The sequence below is a fragment of the Corylus avellana genome, chromosome ca3 (genome assembly GCF_901000735.1).
Source record: "Corylus avellana chromosome ca3, CavTom2PMs-1.0".
Lineage (NCBI taxonomy): Eukaryota > Viridiplantae > Streptophyta > Magnoliopsida > Fagales > Betulaceae > Corylus > Corylus avellana.
Window position 1 is genome coordinate 6,551,591 of NC_081543.1, and position 25,792 is coordinate 6,577,382.

General features: G+C 37.1%; 2 protein-coding genes across 3 annotated transcripts; one reads left to right on the forward strand and one right to left on the reverse strand.

Annotated features, from left to right (window-relative positions):
* Positions 1–12,397: 12,397 nt before the first annotated feature.
* Positions 12,398–13,234, forward strand: LOC132173468 (uncharacterized). Its single transcript, XM_059584972.1, has 2 exons — positions 12,398–12,603; positions 12,718–13,234. Exons 1-2 carry the CDS (start codon positions 12,469–12,471, stop codon positions 13,135–13,137), a joined length of 555 nt encoding a protein of 184 aa, XP_059440955.1. The 5' UTR covers positions 12,398–12,468; the 3' UTR covers positions 13,138–13,234.
* A 121-nt stretch (positions 13,235–13,355) lies between these two features.
* LOC132173467 (nuclear transport factor 2) lies at positions 13,356–22,827 on the reverse strand. 2 transcript variants are annotated; one of them, XM_059584971.1, is made up of 9 exons: positions 22,570–22,827; positions 21,450–21,635; positions 16,897–17,200; positions 16,562–16,809; positions 16,288–16,465; positions 15,916–16,037; positions 15,762–15,821; positions 14,061–14,124; positions 13,356–13,952 (listed from the first exon to the last, which is right to left on the reverse strand). In XM_059584971.1, the coding sequence occupies exons 2-9, from the start codon at positions 21,633–21,635 to the stop codon at positions 13,696–13,698; spliced, it is 1,419 nt and encodes a 472-aa protein (XP_059440954.1). In that variant the 5' UTR covers positions 22,570–22,827; the 3' UTR covers positions 13,356–13,695. The 2 variants fall into 2 exon arrangements, with proteins under 2 accessions (XP_059440954.1, XP_059440952.1); XM_059584969.1 differs by having other exon boundaries at positions 15,762–15,824.
* Between the last annotated feature and the right edge of the window lie 2,965 nt (positions 22,828–25,792).

Here is a 25,792-nt window from a genome sequence, read left to right on the forward strand (position 1 = left end):
TATAAATACATGTTTTATAGACCATAAAACGGAGTTGTGGTTTATGTTTGAGTTTGTTTAATAAGAATTACTCATATTTGAGCTTCTTATTGATTTTCCTTTAAAACCTAGATAGTATATCTGGCGTTTTAGAGAAAAAATTTAAAATTACTTGATATAATCAAAATTTAAAAATACCTACACATTTTTTATTATTATTATTCGTCACATCCCACTAAATCAAACTAAATCACCATATGTCTCAATAAAAGTATGTGGTGGCATTTTAAATTCTGACAGAAAAATGCACCCTCTCCATTTCATTAGAAAATCTTTGTCCCTGCGCCTCACCCGATGATAGACAAAGTAAAAGTGATTTGCTGCGGTTATTTTTGACCAAAGTCAATAAAATATAATTGTTTTTTCTTAAGAAAAACAAATATTGTGATCATTGATGACATACAAGTAGTTTGGACTTGTTCCTCCTTGTCACTAAGGTCTTCATCAATTCAATCAAAACATAGGATAAGCATTGTGGGTAAAATATGTCAATAAAATTCATTATATTTATAAATATAATACATGGGAGAGTTACGAGGGAGTGGAGTGTAGAACATTAGATGGAGATGGACACAGAAAAACTTGGTGAACCTTATGAAATTCTTATTTGAATTCTAGGTTTTGAAATTCCGAAGTTATTTGTTTTTATTCAAAAGTTATTATTCTGTCACGTATGTCACGTATCTTATTTCTAATAAATGAATTAAATCTAAAATTTTAAAAATTAAAATTGTTTTAAAAATTTAATGGAATCCGAAGAAGATCCACCTAGGGAAGTAATTAAGATATTATAGTAACGTCGCAAGTGGCCAACATGCACCTTGGACTTGCAGAACCAAAAGCGCGGCGAGGATTTGAAACAACTCAAGGTCTGTTCTGATGCTACGGGGAAGAGCGCACGGCACACAAGGTCAGTCACTGTCAGTGAGGCGGGCCCCACACCAAGTAGCACTTTTTCAACGACGACACCACAAAGTAGAAAAGGGAAAAGGGTATCTCTGTGCCACGTGTTCCAAGGCGGTTAGAGAGGAGAACGTGTCCGGGATTGAATGGTGGGGCCCCTGGGTCAGCCATTTGGCAACTAGGCAAAGCTACGTGTCGGAGAAGCCTCCTACTTGCTGACATCACAGGAGTTTGTCTTGTCCCACCCCACCATCGCCTGCTTTTTGCCTTTGTACATTTACACACACTCGTTTATGTACGGTATGTAGTTACTGTAGTAGTAAATTCCCCACGCGCTCATACTTGAGTGTAGCCCACCCCTTCTTTACATTAATCCTTATTGTCATCATTGCCGCACTACTCATGCATTGAATCCGTACCATTTGTTTTCTTTATTTAAATGAAGTAAAGGTGTCATCCGCCAAACAAGATCTTTTCCGGAATCTACTTATTTATATTTAATGGGGTATTTTTAGTTTTTGATCTGATAAAAATATTTTTTTTAATATAATTAATTAGATATTTTTAAATTCAAATGAATTAGAGATAATCTCAATTTATCATCCGTTTGGCAAAACGCTTCCTCTCTCTTTTTCTTTTAAATTAAAATTTATTTATTCACACCTTAATCAAGATATGCGCATCATACCTTAATAATAGTTAAGGGTGAGCATGGTTCAGATTGGTCAAATTTTGGAGGGTTTTTTGATACTTGACTCACGGTAGTTGGATATTAAAAATGATACTTGAGACTCGATTTTAATAAACAGTAACTGCTGGGTTTCGAGTTTTATAGGGTAAGGCGGGGCGGGTATTCTCTTAATGGCATTTTTGTAAATTTCTTTCATTTGATTGGGTCGAGCCTAAACCTATATAGTCTTGTTTTTCTTAGTTTCCTTTTATAGTCTACTAAACCTATATAGTCTTATTTTTCATTTGTCTTATTTTGCATATTTGATTTTTTTTTTTTTTTTTAAAAAAAAAAGCCATAAATTTCCTGGTTTTGTAGTGTTTACAATTTTCAAAAAAGTAATTGGCTTTATTTCCTGGTTTTGTAGTGTTTACAATTTTCAAAAAAGTAATTGGCTTTTTTTTAAAAAAAAAAAAAATTGCAAAACTAAAATAATCAAAATAAAAAAATCCAACTAATAATTCCAACCAACTACAATTAAGAGAAAAAAAAAAAAATCTAAGAAACCTGAAATTTCATGTTAAATACTTAAAACTTAAAAGTTACATAAAAGACAAAAGATACAAAATCCAGGCTAGCAACCACCAAATCACTAGACCATCAGGCCTAGGCTCCTAGCAACGAAATCCAGCAGGTAATAACCACTAAGCAGAATGTACCTTCAAGTCACTAATTATCCTTGATGTTTTTCAAAGTTATTTCTACACAGGAGAGTGAAACAAAAAAAGAATTACAATCACAATTCAAACCAATAAATAGAATTAGTAAATAGAAAAATAAATTAAGATGTGAATAGTAAAAAAATTACTTAATTTGAGCTTATAACTTTCAGCATCATCAACTATCTCTTAGTCATAATCATACTAAGGCTTCAATTGTTCTTGGAGCCAATGGACTCCGAAAAGGATCCAACACACGTCCTCCGGTGCTAAAAGCCTACTCTGGAGCAACCATTGTAATAGGAATGACTAACACATCATGTGCTATTTGGGCAAGTATTGAGAATTTGATTGAGTTCACTTTCCACCAATTTAAAATATCGAAATTCGCATTTGGTTTTTCAACATCCTCTATCAAATACCGATCTATCTTCGATTTGATTTCAACTTCACTTTTAGAAGCTTGGTATTTATGAAACTTATTCATGAAGTAAAGTGAAAGGTTATCACTCTCGCTTTTATTTATTTTCATTGAGGAATATTGAGGCAATTCACTACCATTTTGAACTTGAGATGAACTCTCTTTGAAGTTGTAGTGATCATATAATTTGTTTATGTGGTGCCTCAATTTTGTAATCATATGAGTTGATTACTTGACATTTAGAACTTTTTTGAACCAAAAATATAATGACTCCAATTTGGTTTGTAGATCAAGTACAACCGCAACAAACAACATTAAGTTAACCTTATCAAGATTCTCTCAATACTTATCGTACTTCATCTACATTTTCTCTGCCATGGCACTCAATACATAATCACCATTCTCACTATACGCTTGTAAATGAGATTGAATGCCCCAAATTTCTTGAAAGTACATATAAGATGTCACATACAAAGAGCTCGAATGTTGTATTGTGGCATCATAAAAAAGTTTGAGAAACTTGAGAAAAATCCTAAAACAATCCCAATCATCACAAGTAGGAGGTCCCAAACCCGTTCTCCTTTGCCCTTCCTCAAACAACGTAGAAACAAAATGTCCATCTTCTTCTTCCATAAGTGAGAAAACACTGACATTTTTCAACATCTTCCAACATCTTATATGTAGAGTTCCATCTAGTTGGAAAATCAAGACACAACAAACCCTTGAAATGAAGTTCTTTCTTTTTCCACACAACCCTTAAACTTCTCAAATCTTGAAGGTGAAGACTTCATATATTTCACCGTATTTCTAACCTTCACAATGGAGTCACTAAAATGTTTTCATATATAAAGACTTCATCTTCATATTTTCATTAAATCATATTAAATTATAAATTACGAAAATATCTCGACCAAGTTTTAGAGGTGTCTGAACCGAGTCCCACAAGGACCCCACTACGACTCACTCGGGATCAGCCTGAACCCTGCCTAGACCCAATCGGGACCCGTCGGGATCAACCCGATACCTTGGCATGACCCGTTGACAGGGACATTTTCAGCAAAAAACATTCCATCGATGGGGACCCATGTGATTTTCGTACATGCCAAATATTGAAAAATTTCTATTGAAAATATTTTTCGATGAGTCCCGGGCAGGTCTTGGGAGAGTCTCGGTCAAGTCCTGGGCAGGTCCTAGGCAAGTCCCGGGCCGACAGGTCCGGTACGGTCCCAGTCAGGTCCCGTTGGGTCTCAGGCGGAGTCACGGGCAAGTCCCGGTCAAGTCCCATGTAGGTCCCAGGCGGGTCCTGGTCAAGTCCTGTGTGGGTCCCGGTTAGGTCCCGTCGAGTCTCAAGTAGGTCCCAAGTGGGTCTTGGTCAGGTCCCGACGAGGGGACCCGGGCAGATCCCGATTGGGTCTTGGGCGAGTCTTGGGTGGGTCCCGACAAGGTCTTGGGCAGGTATGACCAGGTCCTGGCAGGGTCTTGGGAGAGTCCTGGTCAGGTATCGGGTGTGTCTTGGGCGAGTTCTAGTGAGGTCCAATCTCGGATGGGTCCCAGGCGGGTTATGGTCAAATCCCGTGTGAATCTAGGCGGGGGTAACGACTGGGTCCTAGAAGGGTCCCGTGCGGGTCGTGGGCGAGTACCGGTGAGGTCCCGGAAGGGTCTTAGGTGGGTCTTAGGTAAGTGTCAAGTGGGTCCCGATCAAGTCCCGTGCGTGTTCCGGTCAGGTCTCGGCGGGGGCTCTCGAGTAGGTCTTGGGCGAGTTATGGCGGGGTCCTGGGTAGGTCCAGTTAGGTCCTGCAGGTCTAGGTGGGGTCTTGGGCTAGTCCGGAGCGGGTCCAAGGTGAGTCACGGCCAGGTCCCGTTGGATCTTGAACAGGTCCCAAGCAGGTCCGATCAAGTCTTGTGTGGGTCCCGAGCAGGTCCGATCAAGGCCCGGGAGGTTCTGAATCCAAACAGATTAGATCTTTGGGTTAGATCAAAACAAAGAGGTATTCGTGAGAAGCAAACGTTTGGAAAATGGTTTTGTGAGTCAAAAGGATGGGTTTTCCAAAATCCAAATGGGTTCACCGGACACCACCTCCCTCCTCCTTAACCCACAAAAATGAGGGAAAAGCAAAAGAAATATTCCTACAAACCTGCGTATTTTTTCAGTGACAAAACAGGGGATTACATTACCCTCTCAACTCCGCCGCATATACCTCTCCCTCTCCCTATATACAGAGTTGCTGCTGCAGATAGCATAGATAGCATACGCAGGCAAGGAGAGAGAGAGAGAGAGAGAGAGAGAGAATTTTTTTGGAAGATGAAAGAGCAAATTGAGATAGGAATGTAGGAAAATGTAGGGAAGATGGAAACCGGAAAGTATATATATATATAACGGCTAAGTGAACCACGCCATCATCGCATTTATCCAATAAAATCCTCACATTTTGCTCATCAAAATTCTAAGTAGCAAAGAGCACATGGCCCAAGTTGATGGCAAAAGACACTTTGCCACCTAGGATTTTGATGGCCAAAATGTGGAGGTTTTATTATATTCTAGCATATCTCTTAATTTATAATGGTATTATTTTATTTAATTTAATTTTTTTTTTTTCAATAATCATAATTTTGAGTACTTGTCCTTTTCAAACGGCTATATTTTTTCAAAATTTGTTTTCTTTTATTTTTTTTGTAATGGTAATATGCCGGTTTAAGGTGAACAACGAAATAAGAGAAGAAAAAAAAAATTGCCACATTAATTTAGAGCCCCAATAATATTAACTAAAAAAATTATAAAAGTTGAGGGCTTGAGCAAGAGTTGATAGAATGCATGTTATGATAATATTCTCATAAAAAATTAGAAAGGGGTTCCCTTTATTATAATTGATGACGTAATGATAAGTAATATACGAAACAAATTTAAAAGACAATACTTTTGGCATAATTTTACTTTTTCTAGTGATCTCTTCTTCATTAAGCGTAATCTCAGCCAATTGAACTATCTCTTCGGAACAGTAATTTTACTTAATTATTCTTGAAAATAAAAATGTCTGTCTAAGTTGCCCATTTATTAAAACTCATGTCTCTATTCAGAAAAAAATTATTTCACAATACGTCTGTCCACCCTTTTTTTTTTTTTTTTTTTTTGTCAAATAAGCCAAAACGACAATCAAAAGCATTGAGTGCACATTATGCATTATTTATGCAGTGATGAGTGCAGTGTGCACCCCACTTTTTCTCTTCCATACTTTTTCAGTACACCCTCTTTAAATTTAATGAATGCTCCAATCTCCTATAATCAAAAATTCAAAAAATAAAAATAAAAATAAAAATTATCCTTTAATGAATGATCAAATCTCCTTTAATCTCAACATAGACACATTTTTAATATTGATCCCCCATATCTTCATGACATCAAAAAGCTATGGAGTACAATAACAGGTATAGTTAGCACCTATCTTGGATCAATTTTTTCTAAATTTTCTAAGCGACTCAATTTAACTTCAATATTCAATAAGAAGCTGACAAGGTGTCACACTCTCCACCTTAGGATCATTTGCCTCTTCCCCTCACCCGTCGATCAAAGGATAAAACCATGTGATTGCATTTACTTTTTCCTATTTTGGAAGATGGAAAAACCTGAACTCAAGGCATCTACAGAGAAAATTGCACCAAATTTTATGAGGCTTTTCATAAAGCAAAAGATTCCATCCATAATTCCTAGTGGCATGCTATGGGAGGGAACTGGGATAGCTGTGAACTTTGTTGTGATATGTTGATTGATGTCTACGGATATTCAAATTTGTGAAAGGGATGCACCATAAATAATAATTAAATATGATATATGGTCCTAGGTAGAAATATGAAACAAGAAAGAAAACTTTTGAGGAAGAGTGATGTTAAAAGGAGGTTTTATAAGAGGCATAAAGTATTACTAGAACAACTAACTAAACATGCTAACAAATGCATGATAAAAACAAAACAACCCATGTAGTTACTAGTTAGTTCTAATTGTTAACTAGACGAAATATGCATTTTTTTTTAGACATAAAAGAATGAAAATACCCTCAAATAAAAAATATGAAAATTATAAAAAAATAAAACCCAGGAGTGACTGTTGAACCACCCCCAACTCCATGCCCACAGCCGCGCCGTGAGTCTTTAGCAACCCTCGGCCATGGCATTTGAGTGACCCACACATCATTGTAGGTCCTTTTTTTATAGTTTAAATAGTTGGGTGTCACAAGTGGTAGTTCATAAGAGCAACATGTAAATGAGTGATAATTTAGGACAAAAAAAGTAATTAACCCTACTTAATCTGATTAAGATTGACAAAAGCGATATGTTGTGAGTGCAGTCAATAACACTCATATTCATCTTGGGTTTTGGAGTCTCCTTCAAGAACTGAGTGACAAATAACATCAAGGCCAGTATTGAGTGTAACTCAAATCTGGTTCTGAAGTCTCAATATAGAGATCCAAATAAGCAAAGAATAAAGACGCTTAAGATCTGTCAACTCGTTTAGGGCATGCGCATCACAACAATGCATAGGGTGCACGAGCGGAAGCAAGGACCGGCAAGGGTGGTAGAGAGGCACATGGATGGAGGAGGAGGTAGGAGTGCAGTGGATTTGACATCAAGTACAAAAACAAAAGAGCAAAACAACTAACGTAAAAAGAGAAACAAAAAGACTAAAAAATACAGCTGAATCGCAAAATTCAAATGGGAGTTGAAAATAATTCTAAATCGAGTAGATGGAGTCGATCATTTTCTTTGCCTGGATCAACATAGTTTGTATATTTCTCAAGATTTATTCCACAAAGATCAACGAGAATATGGTTAGTTCAGAGCGTATATGGAACTACCAAAAGTTCAGCAGCACACCAATGAGGAGAACAATCTGAAATAAATCATTATGGCACATGTTTGGTCATCCGTGAAAGTGTAACCAGATTCATTCATCTGATCATCTCCAAGGCAGTAGAAGGAACATATTCATTTGCTAAAAGTTTGTAATAGAACTACAGATCATCAGCAAAAGTGCAAAACTGAAATCAAAATAGGAAAGCCTATTGTTTAAAGTCATTGAAGATAGAGATACACTCCATTCCAAAAATAACTACCGATAAAGAACCTGCAACATCTTAGTTCAGTAGAAAATATGAGCCCAGAATACAGCCATACATCCAACCTCATATTGCCATTAGATCACCATAATTCCGCATCAGGAGAATTGTTCCTGCGAAGAGCCCAACAGCACGCAGCAATTTCTGCATAGAAAAAAAAAAAAAAAAAAAAAAACAGCTTCCATTCATAAACAATGTCTTACCAAATAAATGGATGATGTATTGAACATACCACACCTAACATTACACAAAATAATAGATGATCATGAAATGATACTTCACTGCTAAATACAACAAGCATCATGGCAGTTTTTGTTTGAAGGGAATGAGAGTGGGATCCATGCCATCCATTCCCAGTGGGAATGGTGAATTCATTCCCATTCACTCAGTAAACTGAATCCTTCAAAAAAGGCAGAACCATTCTCATAAAGGGTTAAGGAAACACAATTCCTATGGGCTAGAAACAAAAAATAATAATCTCTCTCGTCCTTTGAACTTTCTGTATATTGTAATCTCTCTTACCACCATGATCACCCTCTGTTGGTACCTTTATCCCCCAACCACCATTCCTCCACTACCACCAAAAGCTCCCACTAGCACCAACCATTACTTCACCATCTCTCCATCACCACAACCTCTATTCGCTTTGTCTCTCTCATTTTCCTATATCAATTGCATCACCCTGCCAGTTCCATCGCCAGTGGGAAACCAAATCATCAGATTTCTGTTAATGAACTCATCCCCCATTCCTTGGATCCGCCAATCCAGTCTAGGTCCAACCAAATGGCAGATTTGCCATCAATCTTTTTAAATGAGGATGGCACCTCCTCATTCTAAATTCTTGTTCCCATCAACCAAACGGAGTAACAGTTATACTATATTCCTATGGGATAAATATGCCATCTAAAGGATTATTATGCAATAGGCACTCGAGACCAAGTTTTCAGTTTTAACTGGTTCACTGAAAACCAATGGCTAAAGAATGAGAATTATATAAGTATTAGCTTCTGCGAATTTTTTCTGTTACACTATTCAAACATAGACACAAATTACTAACTCCATTCACACTGCCATTTCTCAATCATCCCAGCCTCCCTGGCATCTTCTCATTTTTAACAAGAAAGAATATTGCATATCAGTTGCATTAGTTATGATCCCCACTACCAGTAAAAGCTTCCACATGCAAATCATATTAAAAAGCCATGAAATCAGGCCCTTTATGCTTCGTTTCAAACACCTGAAATAAATCCCAGATTTTTAAGTAGGGAACAAGTAAATACAACCAGGTTGGCGACAAGGAACCAGTTAATCAGACAAAGTTATCAACACATCACAGAATAATGTTCAGGAACCCACTGAAAACTTAATGAGTGAACTAGTTTAAAATATCGAATAAGTTTTGCAGCAAGATTCTGTTCTCTTTACAAATGCACTGAAGAACACAATGGCACCTTTCTCATTTCTCAAATCAAGAGAGGAGAAGCTTCCCACCAACTACACCATACACCACGCAACCACCCTTTGATGGTTGCAATCCCTTTAACTGTCACTACCCCAACACGTTGTGAAGACTTGTCCTGAACATGAGCACACTGACTAGTAGACAAGTCACAAATTTGTCTGTCTTCTTAATTCTTTGCTTTTTGACTCTCTGAATACATACCATTGTAACAAAGAATGAAAAACACAGGTGAAAAAATTAAGTCTAAAGAGAAGTAAACAACAGCATCAACCAGAAGTTCATTGTCAGACTGCTCTTGCAAGACAGAACTTCATCGCTGCTTTACATAGCTCTGACACAAGACAAAAACCATTCTGTAGACTCTATTTTTACAGGGAAAGGTTCCAGAATATGTTTCCATATATAGTTTCCTACAAGGTTTCTTTGGTCCTGCATAAAAGTTTATTTGCATATTCAATTAGCTCCCGGGAAATAAAAAAACATAATTTTTCAAGTTCGCTCAAGAAATTTATCCAAGAAAAATTTTCCTTCAAAACTAATGGAACCTTAGATCCTAAACAAAAACTATAGAATGCATGACACAATCGAAATAAATCAATTGCTTTGAATTTCTTGAAGCTGGCGCCGTAGAACTACTATTTGCCAAAAAATTCTTCACAGCAACCAAACAAATAAAAAAATCCCTTGTCACAAAAATTAAATGAAAATACAAGAGCATCAATAAACATGAGGAGAGAAAATCCAAAAAAAATGTCGATCAGCAGAAACAGAACACAGAATCTGATCACATACTATGTAAATAATTAACCAAAAGAACTCAAAAGTAAATTAGAAAGAAGGGATTACCATGTTGAGGGCCCACTTCTCCTCGTCATAGTACTGAGATTGAGCGAAAGCTTTTAGCTTCTCAGCTGAAACTACAGAGTCCGCCATTGATTAAGGGCTAGGGTTTTGGGGTTTTGCGACAGAGACGAGAGAAAGGGTTTTTGACGCGAGAGGGAAGTGAGAGGAATTTGTTAGAAGAGTGCTTGTAGAGAGAAATTACCGATAGTAACCTTTCTTTGACACTTAGCCAAGTACAGTCGATCGAGGGTTTTTATGTCAAACCGATATAACTAGTATACGAATTTTTTTCTTTTATTTTTTGGACTTTATACAAATGAAATGACAAAGAGAACCTATAAAATGAAACTCCCTCTATTTTTTTTTTTTTTTATTAGCTGTGTAACTGGTTATTGATGGCCCATAAGGCCCTTCCACCAAAGGCCCATCTAGCCCAACGACAATGAGACCAACCAGTGACAGAAGAAGGGGGTTATTGGTATAGGTCATGGCCATCCCTCAACTCACAAGGAAAAACAAAAAACATTATAAGTTTTTTTTTTTTTTTTGGCGCATATCGGCCCCTAGCAATACAATTTATTGGCCCTCAGCCCCTATCCATATTAAACTCTGCTTCCGTCCCTAGGACCAACTACAACAAAATCAAAGTTATCAAGAAGCCCATAGCCCCACTCAAGTCGGCCTTGTTGTGCCACGCTAGCAAAGTGCCCATCGCCCTATCTTCTGCCTCAAATGTGGGGAACACGTTAACTATAGTAAGATATATTATACCCAATCACCCCCTCTTGCCACGTCAGATAACCATTAGGCTACATAATTGCAACAAATAATAGGCAAAAGTCTCAAAACCTACCAGGAAGAAGTGGGAACAGTAAACCTATAAACAAAAATGGAGAAGGCTTTACCGACTAAACTCAATTTTCCTCTTACCTATACTTTGTCATTTTACTTCTCCTTTTTTCTTCTCTTGCTAACTTAAACATCAAAGGTAGTTCCACCAATACCACCTTTGATGTTTTACCTCTTACCTATACTTTGTCGTTTTATCTTTCATTTTTTCTTCTCTTGGTAGCTTACACATCAAAGGTGGTTCTGCCAGAATATCCGACGAACCTCTCTGACACATTTTTCTTCCTCCTAGGCCTCACCAAGTACTTGACATCGTCATGGGAGTCACAGTTTTCTTCAAATTGTGAATCTTTGAGACAAAGACTTCACGCCAATGGATTGAAACCCAACCATCCAAACTCTCTTATAATTTAAATCTCCTCCTTTAGCAGAATTTTGAGTTAATGCAATATCACCAAAACTCCCCTCAGGCATAATTCTAAGGTAACACCCTCAAAACTAAGATAATTAACTTAGAGTGTTATTCGTAGTGCATCCACACTAATTAATTTGTAACTAGCTGAAATTACTACATTAAACACTAATTATCATAATAAAATAGAGCGAAAAGTGAAAAAACAATGAGCTAAGCCAAAAACTAAGTAACCTCAACAGTATCATCTATCATCAAATATAAACAAGTGCTTCCAAGAAAATGTAATTTACAATGAGCGTTATCTTTGATATTATGCTATGCATACTTACCTACACAAGCTTTTCACTTGGCATCATTAGCCTCACAAATCGCTCAAATCTACCTTCCCAATAACCTACTAGATTGCAAATCACCAAGATGTCTTATAGGTGAAAAAGTAATTGTGTAAGTCTGCGACTTAATAAGTGACTAATCACATAACTTGTCATACAGTGAGCTTATCTCATGAAAATAACAAATGACTTTAGTAATTGAGATTATCATGGGTTTTGCAAAATTGGTAAGTGCTGCCTTTGTTAATATGCTAGTATCAAATATTGTTTTGTTTTGAAAATGCATAATTCCAAGGACAATTCAGGTATTATTTTTAATGCAAACAAAACATGCGGAATAAACTATTTTAAGCAGTGTACATAATTACTCATAATCTATAACTTTAATCATTTAAATAATACTCAATTAGTGAAATTTAGGTGAGATTTTATGCCTTCCTATCATAATTAATTCTTTGGATTAGGTTCATTTTTCTCCAAACTTTACATAAAGCCAAAATGGGAAAGTTTTTTGATTTTCCAAACACGACTCTAAAGGAGAAGAAGCAATAACCGCGTAACCAGCCATGTGCTGACACGTAGACATCGCAAGCTGAAGCCAATCCATGATCTTCTTTCTTTGTCCATCATTCATTCACGTGGGTGGGTCTTTGAGACCCACATATTCAAGCAAACCACCAACAACTTCACAGAGAAGACTGAAGAGCATGAAGGCCATGGCATTATGCAGCAGCAGGGGAGTCCCTGTCATCGACTCTGCAACTTATTCACCTCTTCTTATTCAATCAATGGCTACCCAGAAGCCTCTACCAGCAGCTGCCAAAACAGTTGGATCTAGAAAGGTCAGTTTATCCCAACCTCACACTTTTCTGCTTGCATGCATCTTCTTGAATTTGACTGCAGAATAATCTGCTAGCTCTTCACATGTTAACAATTGTTATCAAAAACTATTGCAGAATTCAACTGTTTTCCCCCTTGGAGAGAAAGGCCCTCGGAGTAGCCCCATAACAACTTCACCTCCAATAAAGCTACTGACAAGGGTGGAGCAGCTGAAACTACTGACTAAAGCTGAGAAAGCCGGTTTGCTGTCAGCGGCAGAGAAGTTCGGGCTCTCTCTATCGACAATAGAGAAACTGGGACTCCTCTCTAAGGCGGAGGAACTAGGAGTCCTTTCTGCAGCAACAGACCCAGGAACCCCAGGGGTTTTGCTGAGCCTGAGCTTAGTTCTGCTGCTTTTGGGTCCCTCCTGTGTTTACCTTGTCCCTGAGGATTACCCCTGGCAGATAGCATTGCAGGTTGCCGTTGCTTTGCTCTCTGTGGTTGCCGGTTCTGCGGCTTTTGCTGCTTCAAATTTTGTATCTAACTTGCAGAAATGAAACTGAATATGTCAAAAAGCTAGCTGTGGTTTTCAATTCTTTGTTATATATGGTAATCATATCATTGCTGTGGTTGAAAAGCCATAGATTGTGCTTTTTTTAGCATTACTTTTTGATACAGAGCAACTGGAATTATTCAACACACAGAACGCCACCAAGATCAAATTGCCACAGAAAAGGGGTAAAGAAAAAGAAGCTGAAGCTACAATTCACCAGACTCTTAACAATAATCATTTTTATTGTACCCAAAATTTTACATCAACTTTATGCAGCTTCAAATCAGCTGCTGATGTAAAGTTGTTCTCCACGTGAATGGGTCAAATACAGAGATTTTTAATGTTACAAAACCACATGCTTTCTGACAAAGTACATAACAACACTGAAACACTTTCTTTTTTCTTGTCATTCTAAGCTTTTATGGAATACCGCAAGAAAGAAAAATCACAATAATCTTCTCATTAACATTTGAGATAATAAATCCAAAACCTGCATATCTAGAGCCTTAAAACCCCTCATTTAACTGTCAAAAAATCAACTGTCAACCATTTTCTTCGATGTTCAAGCAGCAGCGGGGGCGGGGCTACGGTTCACTCCACCTTGACGCCCACCCCTCCCACTGCCATTCTGGTTAACCCGCTGATGACCCTCTCCGTTGCGTCCACTTGAACCCCTGGGTCGCCCTGAAAACTCACCCTGGTTTCTGAATTCACTCCTACCATAACCCCGGCTGCCACCAAAGTTCCCACGGCCCTTGAAACTGTCACTCCGGAACCCACCTCTTCCCGAAGAATACCTACCTCTCCCACTGCTACTAACTGTAAGAAATAGCAGCATCCTCAGTTTTCTGTTAAATAGTTAAAACATTTACCTTGTACTGTCAAACAAGTTGGCTTCAAGCTGTGAAAAAGCTAACTTGAACTTACCTCGGGTAGTAGTTCTCTTTTCCTCGACAACAGCCTGACGATCCCCAATTGTGATAGGTGAAGCCTGAATTTTAAGTTTTGTTAAATCTACATTGAATATTAACATAGAATAAAAAAACTATACGGACAACTCCACATAACTTAATGAGCTAAAATTAAATTTAAATTTTTGAAAAAAAGAAATAAATTAACTTAGGCGCTTTCTTGACTGCAAATGGTGAGCTAGATACGCTATTCATGTTTTGCCAAGAAGCAATCCCATCAACCCGTTCATGCACCTTGAAAACAAGAGGCTCAAGCTTGAACCTCCACTAAAAGTTCCTTTTTCTTTTTCTTTTCTTAATTGTTAAGTTATACATGCACCTAGAAGGTCTAAAATCCACAGCGTCTCCCTTCTACTTCTTCTTTAGAGGGAGAATGTGCCGTTCAAGCTACAGCTCATTGGCACTCTCTACCAGAGCTTATCAAAGTTCAAATATGCAAAGTGTCCATCAAAGAGGAAAAACACTTCATTTAAGTTAAAAACTTTTTATGAGTAAATCCTTCTCACCAACCCTTCGGTAAAATGTTTTGTATTAGGCAAACTACAAAGCATATATACATATTATTCTAGGTTTCTTTTCCAGATATCCCATCTATACAACAAAAAAGGTTCAACCTTACACCTTTTCAGTTTGACAAGTAACAACCAGAAAAATCTTACTTGAAGCAATAAACCAATAAAACATATCTGCAAGGACATGCAATGGTCCTGATGGTAAAGTTGTCTACCATATAAACCACGCTATATCATTGTTTGTGGGACTCAAATAGTATAAACTATGTCCGACAGTTGTAACAGCCTGAAAGTTAGTGGAAACTTTCAGCTATAATAGCAGTTATATTTCAAGGTATATTGTCACAACGCATTAGTATTTTTTTTTTTTTGATAAGTAATATTCCAATCTTATTAAAAGTGTATGGCAATCTTAAGTACACCAGAAGTATACAAAATAAACCACCTAACTAAAAAGAGAAAAACGAACAAGGAAATCATCATAGCTAATCGACAAAGGAGACACATAAGCCGTAGTCCAAAGATACAACGTGTGGTAAAAAGAGGATAAAATATACTCCAAGTTCCTCTCCAAATCCTCAAAGCTTCTATTGTTTCTTTCCCTCCATAAGATATACAATGCATTAGTATACTCTGTGCAAATACTATAAATATAGTAGTCCTTGGGTACGCTGTCATAGATAAGTGACCAAATATGCAAACACTTTAAATCTCATTTTCTTCAGGTTTAGGTGCTTATTTCATACAACCACGTGTTTGATTATTTCATGCAGCAGGAATGAAAATTTACATATGCAAACAGCAAACAAGAGGGAAAAATTGTCTTTTGAAAACTGAAAAGGAATGGAAAAACTCCACTCACACTTTAGTTTTCAAGTATACTTAAAAAAGAAAAAACGAAAGAAATAAATAAAATTTTGGTTTTGAGTGAATTTTTTTTTTTTGGTAAAATGCTCCATAATTTATATAACAATGCAATTTACTTGGTATTGATAAAAAAATGTAAATTACTTAGTATGGGACACATGCTAAGCTTAAAAAGACCATCTTTCTGGTTGGAATTACTTAATGCATGTTGATCAATCTAGATACTCGAAAAAGAGAAGATGATAAAGATTTCATTGACTTGGGATGTGTATAGTTACCTCAAGCGCACGATGCATTGAATCAATTGCTTCAAATTCAACAAAGCCAAAAGTGAATCCCTGCTGCAGGACACCAGAAATACTTTACTAGTAAGCATTGCATCAGGAATCGCTCAGTTGGGACCAAATGCACAAACTAAAAACAGAAACAGACCTTATTACTTCTAACTTGGATGCCACCAAGCTTAATAGGCCCAAATTTTTTAAATTCCTCCTCAAGTTGTGCAACTGTTGCATTGTAAGGTAAATTCCGTACATATATGGAGTACCCTTCAGCTGTAAAGAGTAAATATAAAAATAATTTTAGATTTTGACACTAGAGATACAGCATCGAAACCACTCAGACACTAGAACAAATGGAAAAAATGACCTGCCAGCCCCACTACGCTGGCTTCAAGCCTCAAATTCAATCTCCTCATATCAAAATTGAAAAGGAATGGCTTACATTTGGTACACCAACAAGTGACCATGTGGACCTCAAATTCAGGAAGGTGTTCTGAATTAGTAAGTAAACACTAATAGGTACCTTCCTCAGGAACATTGCTGCTTTCGGGAGCAATGTCACTAGTAGGAGCAGATGCCTCAGGTGCAGGAGCAGGTTTTGCAGAAACCTGTGACCACTGTTCGGGGTTTGTGGGTACCGCCCTAAAATTTCTGGTAGCAACATGGACTGAATTAGATGTTGTACCCTTCATTACCTTCACCTATACGAAGCTCCCAAGTTAACAAATTTAAAAGAATGAGTCAACACCAAAAGGTTAAAAGCTTTCATAGGACACAAACTATAAGCATGGACTCACAATGGATGCATAAGACTTTTTTGGAGCATCATCCTCAGCTGCAGGAGCCGAAGCAACATCTGTAGAATCAACCTCTGTAAGAACTTCATTCTGACCGGCATCAGTTGAGGGTTTTATAACCTCATCTTCAACAACTGATCCTTCCTCATTATCTGAAGGATCACAAACTTCAGCACCATCATTAAGATCCTCCGCCTCAAAGGAAGTAGCAGGGTCCACAGCAGGATGTTCGGGAGCATGAGCAGGCTCTGGTAACACAGATACAAGTAATTTCAAAATGTGAGTCTCTAACATAAATCCCAATAGAAAACATAAAGAAGAAGAACCACTCCAACCTGGCTCTGGTGTCAAGGCAGCTGTAGCAATGATTTCATTCACGCCATTGACTGAGACAGGGTTGGTTTGCAAGTGTTCATTTTCCTCAATGTACCTAAAGACATCATTTAAGACAAAGTAGCCTTTGTCTTGTGGAGCAAGAAAAAATGTTTGTGTGAATTTCCTCTTCAGATTGTCCTTTCCAGTTAAACATCCAGTCACTAAAACAATCACCCCTTTCTCATAAGACTCCTGAGCATCTGCAGTTTTTATCTCTGCAGCATATTCCTCATAGTTGAAATCCAATATCTTGTCATTAATTGCCTGCTCCAAGGTAAGTAATGCAACTATTTTAATCAACCTACATTACCTACAATCATAATCTAATGCTAGCAATTATTAACACAATAAATAAGTTATGTACTTCTACACCCTCTATCTCAATTTAAATGTCTTGGTTCTAAATGGCATGACTATAGATCAAAAGAAATCAATATGTACTATGCTTAAAAATGCCCTTTACATGGTAAGGATGGACACGCTTTTAATATGATTTTTTCTTTCAAGCTGAGGGGTAGTGTAAGAAAATGTACAAGTGTTTTCAATTATAGAAAGTGGACACTTTTTAACAGGTAATAAATTTCATTAAAAAAAGTGCAAAAAGGCACACAACCCAAGTACACAAAATCCATGCAAGACAACACCAAAGAGCAAATCTAGCAGCTAAAATACAGAAGTTTGAAGTATTCCAACAAATTCAAAGAAGAAAAGCAGTAGCTACCATATAACAGATATCAAGATCTAAAAGCTTCAATCTCATTGCCATGTATTCATTTCTCTAAAAGAACCACTACAATTTCTACTGAGTTGTCCTTTCCAGTAATAAAATAATTCAATTGCCATTCTTGGCATGACCCATTGAACCCCAAACACACAGAACACAAAAGTCCAAGCTCTCTAGCAATGTCATAAAAAATATATAAATAATCCACTGTCTCTCCATTTGATTTACACATGCAAGACCAATCCACAATGGCTATCCCATGCTTTCTCAGATTATCTATCACAAGGGTCTTCCCCAATGCTGCTGTCCAAGTGAAAAATCCTACTCTTGGCAGATCTTAAACTCTCCATTTGCTTTTCAAATGAAAAGTGCTGTCATCTCGACCTTAATCCCATATATTAGCTCTTAACCTCAAATCCATGATTTTTTTTTTTTTTGATAAGTAATCGAAACTATCATTAAAAGCGTAAAAGCACCCCTAAGTATACAGGAAGTATACAAGAGAAAGCACCAAGCTAGAAAGAGCAAAAAGAACAAGGAAATCACTATAACTAATCGACAAAAGATAAACATAAGTAGTTGTCTAAAGATACAAGGTTTTGAAGAAAATAGACGTAATCTCCTTCAAAGCCTCTCATGGTCCTCAAAGCTTGTCATTCATTTCCCTCCATAAACACCATAAAAGGCATATAGACACCATCTTTCACACAGCCACACTTCGCGTACTGCCGCTAGTCCACCAACAAGCATACAAGTTGACTACACATCTAGACATAACCCATGACAAACCAAAATGACTAAAAAGGCAATCCAAATGACATAAGCCACATTACAATGAAGAAGAAGATGGTCCGTGAATTCCCCATTCATTTACATGTAACATCTGTCCACCACAATAACATGTCGCTTCCTGAGGCTATCCATAGTAAGGATCTTACCTAGAGCCTCCAATCAAGTGAAAAATGCCGCCCTCAAGGAGACCTTAGTCCACCTAACACTCTTCAAAGGGAATCGGCTATCTTCACTACAAATCAGGGAACAATAGAAGGATCTAACCTTAACCAACCCTTTTTTGGAGGGGACCCGCCATAGCTTATCTTCACTTCCTCGACTCACTCTAGCTTAATACGACACCCTAAAGAAAGAGGCAAAGACATCCACCTCCCAATCCTGAGCCTCTCTAGCAAAGCTCACATTCCACTTATTTGAACCACCAAAAGTCTCAAGTGATCTGCAACAGAGGCATCCTTTGCATGGGCAATACCAAATAAAATAGGAAAGACTTCCTTAAGGGCCATATCCCTACACAAATAATCATGCAAGAATCTAATCTTGGAGCCATCTCCCACCTCAAATTTGGTGTGGCATGAGAAATTCCCCCAACCCCTTCCAATCCATGACTTCTAATAGGATGCAAATCATTTTATCCTCACCCTTCCAACATGTTAAATCACCAATTTTCTCATAAGCTGATAGGAAGAGGTAAATTTAATCACTTAATCATTGCTTTAACACGCCCACTCACGTGTACATTCAAACTCCTTTTTAATAGGCGAAGCCTAACACGTGAAATATTTAATTGAAATGGGAGGTAAATGATGGAGTTAAAGTTCGAACCATTGCATCTTTATCCCTTGCAACTTTGAATAAAGTTAGGAAACACATTTTTCAGAAGAGTATCACCTTACCAAAGATCATACCAAAACTGCATTTGGGTGCCTCGCATTTGGGTGCCATGCCTCCTCTAAACCCAATAAATTTGGTGCCCCCCCACCCCCGCCAAAAAAAAAAAGAAAAAGAAAAAAGCCTCTAATATTCTTCCGTAAACCAACTCCATAGGGTCCTCTTACTACATCTAAACACCAACCTCCCAAAGAAACCCCATACTTGTTATCCACCCCCTCAACCAGAGATTATTCCTCTCCTTCATATAACATCACAAGCATTCGCCAAGTAAAGCTTGATTAAACCAGTAACTTTCTAACGCCCAAGCTCCCATTGTGAAGTGGAGCACGAATTTTACGCAAGTTGTCCTCAGTGCATCCCCATTATATAGTCCTGTTATAGTTTTCCCAAAGCTATAAGCAATACCAACAGGCCAAGAGAGAGAGAGAAATAATAAGTTGGGAGACTAGATAAAGTATTGTGATCAAACGTGACCGTTCCTCCTTTTGACAAAAGAGTTTCTTCCAGCTTGCCAAACTTTTTTCATCCACTTTATCACCCCATCCAAACTGCCCTTAATTTAAATGGAGAACCTAGAAATTGTCCCAAACATTTCAAACAACGATAGTACACTCTACAACCAAGAGTATCTGCCACTCAGCCTTTCCCAACACCTCAACCACAGGAACTACCTAGGCTTACATTTAATCGTTAAAACTCTTCAAAACAAAGTACATGCCTTAATAAAGCAAAGCTGGGTTGGATCCACCCAAATCATCAGCAAAAAAGAAGATTAGAAATTACCAAGTGATCAGTAGCATCAGTTCCAAGAATGAAAACAAAAAATTCAAAAAAAAAAAGTTGTAGGGGGGGGGAGGGGGGCTGAGGGAGCAACCCATCCCCTTTTATGATAGGATGGAACCAATCTCACTGATGGGGCAACCCACCCACTACGCAAGGGGGTGGAGCCGAGGTCGCGGAGGGGGTGACCTACCCCCGCCTTGAGGGGTGGAGGCGAGGTCGACCGCCGTGCAACCGCACTGCAGATATACACAAAGAAATCCATCTTCTCAATTTGTCCCCAAAAACCACCACACCACTCCAACATACACAAATGGAACTCCTAATTGACATGATTATACGCTCCAAATCAAATTGGACGTTTGAAATGAAAGCAAAAAATTTAATTTGAGGCAGAAAGAATACATGATTTTTGTTAAATAAAGAAAAAAAAATTGACACAAACCCAATGACCAAAATATATTAATGGGCATAAATGGGGTTATCATTGACAATGTTAAAATTAGATAAATTTATTCAAGTCAATAACAAACTTCAACCGTCTTAAACGAGCAATTCAGCATCAAAATTACATTTTCAAGCTCAAAGTTCCCTAAACAATCACTTAAAGATGATCCGGTGACATTTTACTCATTGATGAACAACAATGCAAGTAGCAGTTGGACGATTTGATCCTCTCAACTTTTTGAATACTTTATGCAAGGTTTGTGGCAAGGTGAAATTGAAAGCAAGGAAAGACGTGGAAGGAGTGAGTTTCCCTCCAGGTCCACCAAACCCTGTCCATGAAATTGGCGCGGGACAGCCTCAGAAAATGTAAGCTTATAGGGCTTTCATCCAGAGGAAACGTGGTAAGGAGGCTGTAATAAGTTCTCATGTGAAAAGATTGATAGAATAAGGTTAAGTGGTAATGTTTTGAAATGCAGTTCCTGATAAAAGATCGAACAAATGAGCAACTTCGTAGATGTTTGGGGTAGTGCATGCAAAAAAAGTCAGAGAGATAAAGAAGAATAAGAGAGGAATCTAGGCATACATGCCTTCATTTGAAAAAGCACTGAATCCCCCAAAATGAGTTTCTCCTAATAATGTATTGCCTTCTAGCTGGATGCTAACAGAGAAATGGGTCTCCTAAGAGGGCTCGTGGAAATTGTTTCAGTTGCATTTTTATAGTTCAGTTTGAAGGAATAGAAGGATTTTCAGTGTGTGGCAGTAGTGTCAAGTGGCATGGAAGGATAATTTCTTTGGTAGATTCTAGGAGCTTTTAAATTCCACAATTTAGAGGATTGGGTTTTAAGAAATATAATGATTTCTTTTTCATGGACTTACTTGCATGGTTGTCACTGTTGCCATATTACCATTGGCATCTGGCCGGCTTAGTAAACTTGAATCCTGATAAAATCTATGCACCAATTCGGGGGACTGGTGAAGAATATGGTAGTATTGCTCAACAAAGGCATTCCCAACAACTTGGGCAGTTGGAGCAGGGGCAGGATTTGCTTCCTGCATTGCCATCTACAGATAAATGTCAACAGAAACATATCAGTAAAAGAAGCCTAATAACAAAACCAATCAGATTAAGGAAAATAACCATAAGTGATCTCTAGAATAGTTGAATAAACGAAAAATGAAAAACAAGGAAGCATATAGCTGTTGTGCCCACATCCTACCCAAAAGACTTTAAACAAAGGGGACCTAGTAACAAATGCACACTTTGAAAGTCATCAACACTTCATAACCTTACAACAAGAAGAAATAGTAAGGCTCCCTTTCATGTTTAATAAGGTTAGTTCTATAAAGGGGCATAAATTAAACCCCAATAACATCCAATATGCACTTTATAACTTTAATGTAGGGACTCTTCAAATTTGCAGGTGGTGGTGGTAGAGCACTATATTCATACATGCCCACTTCAAAATGAACACTATAACGATTACAAGCAGCTACACGACCTAAAATCACTACTAGATCGTGTTATAGAAACGGACCCTGAAACAAAAACTCCCACCAAAGTCAAACAAGGCAAACCCAGAACGTGATAAACCCTAACTACGAAAATCAGAGCCATAAAAACCCATTTCGATACCATCAAGGAACCCCCCACCAAAAAAAAAAAAAAAACTTCAGAGAACTAAAATACAGCAAACGGTAGTCAAATCCAACAAACCCAGAAATGAAAATGATCAAATTATCAGAGTAAGTACGAAATGCTATCGCGTATCAAGACATATGCGAAAGAGAAAAACGAAACGAAAATTTAAAACCCATAAAAACAAAGAGAATTAAAAACCCAAAAAGCAAAACCCTAACAAAAATTGACTTTTTTCAGGCATAACAGAGATGAAATTGACCGTGAATACAAGATGCTGAAACAGATCGATCAAAACCCATAGAATAAGCAGATTACGTAGATCACGAAAATGAAGATGGAAAAGACAAGAGAAAGTACCTTGCTGTGGACGATTTGAGCTGAGAGAAAGAGAAAGAGAGAAATAGAGAGAGATCTGTTGGCGTATAAGAGAGCAGGGAGCAGAGGGGAGAGACGAAGAGGGTGGCGTATAAAGGGAAGGAAAAGGAAAGACAGGGAAAAGATTCTATTGGGAAACTTGTGAGTATTTTAGGAGTGGTAACTGGTAAGCAAGTGTGCCCTTTGAGACATCAGGGTAGGTGACATTGGTTTGCTGTTCCTTCTTGCTTACTTGCCTGCCACTTATTTTGGGGGGCTTTCAGTTTCCACAACATAATAATTAGAGGACTATTGTCAGTACACCTTTTTTCTTTTTTCTTTTTTTCTTTTTTTATATAAAATAAGTACACATTTTGACTTCTGGTAGGTTGAGCCCATACTCCATAGTAGCATCATGGCACATCATTGATGATATCAATTTGGATGGGGGTGTACATGTGAGTTCAATTTTTAATACATTTATCAAAGCTGTTTTTTTTTATGATTGGTGCCGCTAAAAATGGTAGTCAATCCGAAAACATTTTTTTGCTTACCATAAAATACTTGAGGGCGTCGAGGAAAAAACGTTTTCTCCGCTCGAGAAGCACCTCACACGTACTCCTCCAAACAATTTATTGTCCCATTCTCTTGCACGAGTCTAGTTCTCACTTCCTCTCCAACTCCTCTTCGTCGTCGTTGCCGTCGTTCTCGTACAAAAGACGCAGCTTGTCCGACTTCTAGGCATCATTCCTCCCTCCCTCCCTCTTTTCGACTTTTTCTCTATGATTCTTAGATATTTCCTTCCCTACCCATCTTATCTCATTTTTGTATGCATTAAGCCCACTACTCTTTGATATGACCAAAACAGATATAAGTGAGAGTACCTTCCTTTTAGATTTTTCTTTGCACCATTTCCATTTTCTATTTGTTTCCTTCAGGATTCATATTTCCCCCAAAAAATCAAATTAAAAAAAAAAAAAAATCTCCCTTGTATTTGTTTCTTATATTCTCCTTCGTTTTCTTACCAGCCAAACAATATTTTGAAGTGTAAATTTTTCTTTGAATCTTAGATCTCTGAATGATGCCTTTGCCTTGAAAATTGTTACTTAATCTAGGACTTGATGTTGATTTATAAGGCAAAGATTGCTAAGATTCTTTGTTAGTGACATTTTTCATTGTTATAATTTGATGACCTAATATCAATTTAGGGTTGATTAGCTACAAGGGGTTGGCACGTGCGGTAAAGGCTTTGCACTTATAGCATCTCCATCAAGTTTAAGGTTCAAATTCCCCTAAGTGCAAATCAATTCTTTAAGGCCACATTTGCAGTGAAGCCAAGTCTTACTAGATTTGTGTGGGGTGTTGGGGGAGTGCCATGCACGGGTCTAGGCTTTGCCGTATATTAAGTTGCCCTGCCTTAGGGGGCTCTCTGTCTTTTTAAAAATAAAATAAAAAATAGGGTTGATTTATTTATTTCATTATTTTTACTAGTGTTAAATTAAACAGGAAATAACTTGCTTCTGCTTGAAGTTTCATTGCTTCAAACTCTACTATGATTTTGTGTAATTTCACATGACCTGAAAATATATGTGGAAGTAAAAATAGGACCTGTAGAATTATATAATTCGGGTTTGAGCTAATTGAAGCTGTGGACTAGTTTGTTTTGTCTAATTTTAATTTAACCTAACTCATAAGTGCCAATGAGTTCATTTTCCCCTTTTGGTATGAGTTATAAGCCTCAAGATGATAAATTAGAGAAACTTCACTTAATTCCCTAAACTTCAATCACTTTTTCAACTACCTCTTTAAAATTCAAAAAACTCTTAATTTAGTTTGTTTTGTCTAATTTTAATTTAACCTAACTCATAAGTGCCAATGAGTTCATTTTCCCCTTTTGGCATGAGTTATAAGCCTCAAGATGATAAATTAGAGAGACTTCACTTAATCCCCTAAACTTCAATCACTTTTTCAACTACCTCTTTAAAGTTCAAAAAAACTCTTAATTTAGTGTATTAAATTTCAATTTTTTGCAATGTCACCCATTCGTTAGATTTTTCAGTTAAATCATAAGGAGTGATGTCAAAATTACCAAAATACCCCCATTTGTTATGGGGAAAAAAATTGCAAAGATTTAGGCGTTAGTTCGAATTTGCAGAAATTTGCAAAAATATATGCGCCTTAATCTTTACAATTTTTTTTAAAAAAAAATTTTAAAACAAAAACACATGAGTATTTTTTAAATTTTAACAAGATTTAATGAAAAAAAAAAAAAAAAAAAAACTTTAACGGATGGGTGACATTGCAAAAACTTAGAAATTCAATACATTATTGAGAGTTTTTGAACTTTTGTGGGGGGGGGACGTTGCAAAAATGATTGAAGTTCAGTAGAGTTAAATGAAGTTTAACCTAACGTTTGCATTACTGTATTTAAGTGGATTTGTGCACTTTGACTATATGTAAAATGAACTACAATCTTTATCACTTTTAAAAATGTAATATTCACAAGAAGAAATGCTTAATATGGGCTATTGATGTTTATCTATTCATATTGGTTCTAAATATTCTAATGTTTATTTGAGATTTTTTTTTTTGCCTGCTCAGATCTTTAACTGACGCATCGTAAAGAAATGACAAGGGGAAGCTTCACAAAATCCTTTGTTGATATAGGCTTGCACGATAATGTTTTTAACTTAAAGAATATTGATTTGAATTTTGATGAAGCAATGCCAAAAGGAAAACATGTTGGTTTTTTCAATATAGTTTCGGAAAATGATAAAGGCACAACTTAAACCTAACTTTAACCCAACTTTTCTCTTAAGTTTTTTTTTTTTTTTAAAAAAAAATGCCCGTGGAGGAGAGAGAGAAAGAAAAATTTAGTCTAGAAATTTGGCCAAAGTTGAGTTAAAATTGTTGATGTATGACACCTTTATAGTTTCAGCCAAAAGATCCCAAAGGAAAAGAAGTTGTGCTGCTGATAGTGAAATGGTATAGTGAGTAATTTGAACATTTGAACAAGATTGCAATAACACTTAAAGCTCTCAATTAGGGTCTAGTTGATGTAGATCACCTCTATGAGGAAGTGATGAAGATTGAAGAATTTGATGATGTTATGCTTGGACCTGCATTTGACCATTAGATGAATGATTAGAAAGTTAGAAGAGCATTTTTGGCCAAAATTCTAAACTTCAAAATATTTGGTTTCACAACTTCTTCAACAACTATAAAA

What these genes read in the sequence shown, in the direction of transcription:
- LOC132173468 (XM_059584972.1), top strand. Translation starts at nt 12,469, where the DNA reads ATGAAGGCCATGGCATTATGCAGCAGCAGGGGAGTCCCTGTCATCGAC. An exon ending in AAACAGTTGGATCTAGAAAG is followed by an intron (nt 12,604 to 12,717) that starts GTCAGTTTATCC and finishes AAACTATTGCAG; the next exon opens with AATTCAACTGTTTTCCCCCT.
- LOC132173467 (XM_059584969.1), bottom strand. Translation starts at nt 21,635, where the DNA reads ATGGCAATGCAGGAAGCAAATCCTGCCCCTGCTCCAACTGCCCAAGTT. An exon ending in TGCCTTGACACCAGAGCCAG is followed by an intron (nt 16,810 to 16,896) that starts GTTGGAGTGGTT and finishes CTGTGTTACCAG; the next exon opens with AGCCTGCTCATGCTCCCGAA. An exon ending in AAAAGTCTTATGCATCCATT is followed by an intron (nt 16,466 to 16,561) that starts GTGAGTCCATGC and finishes AGCTTCGTATAG; the next exon opens with GTGAAGGTAATGAAGGGTAC.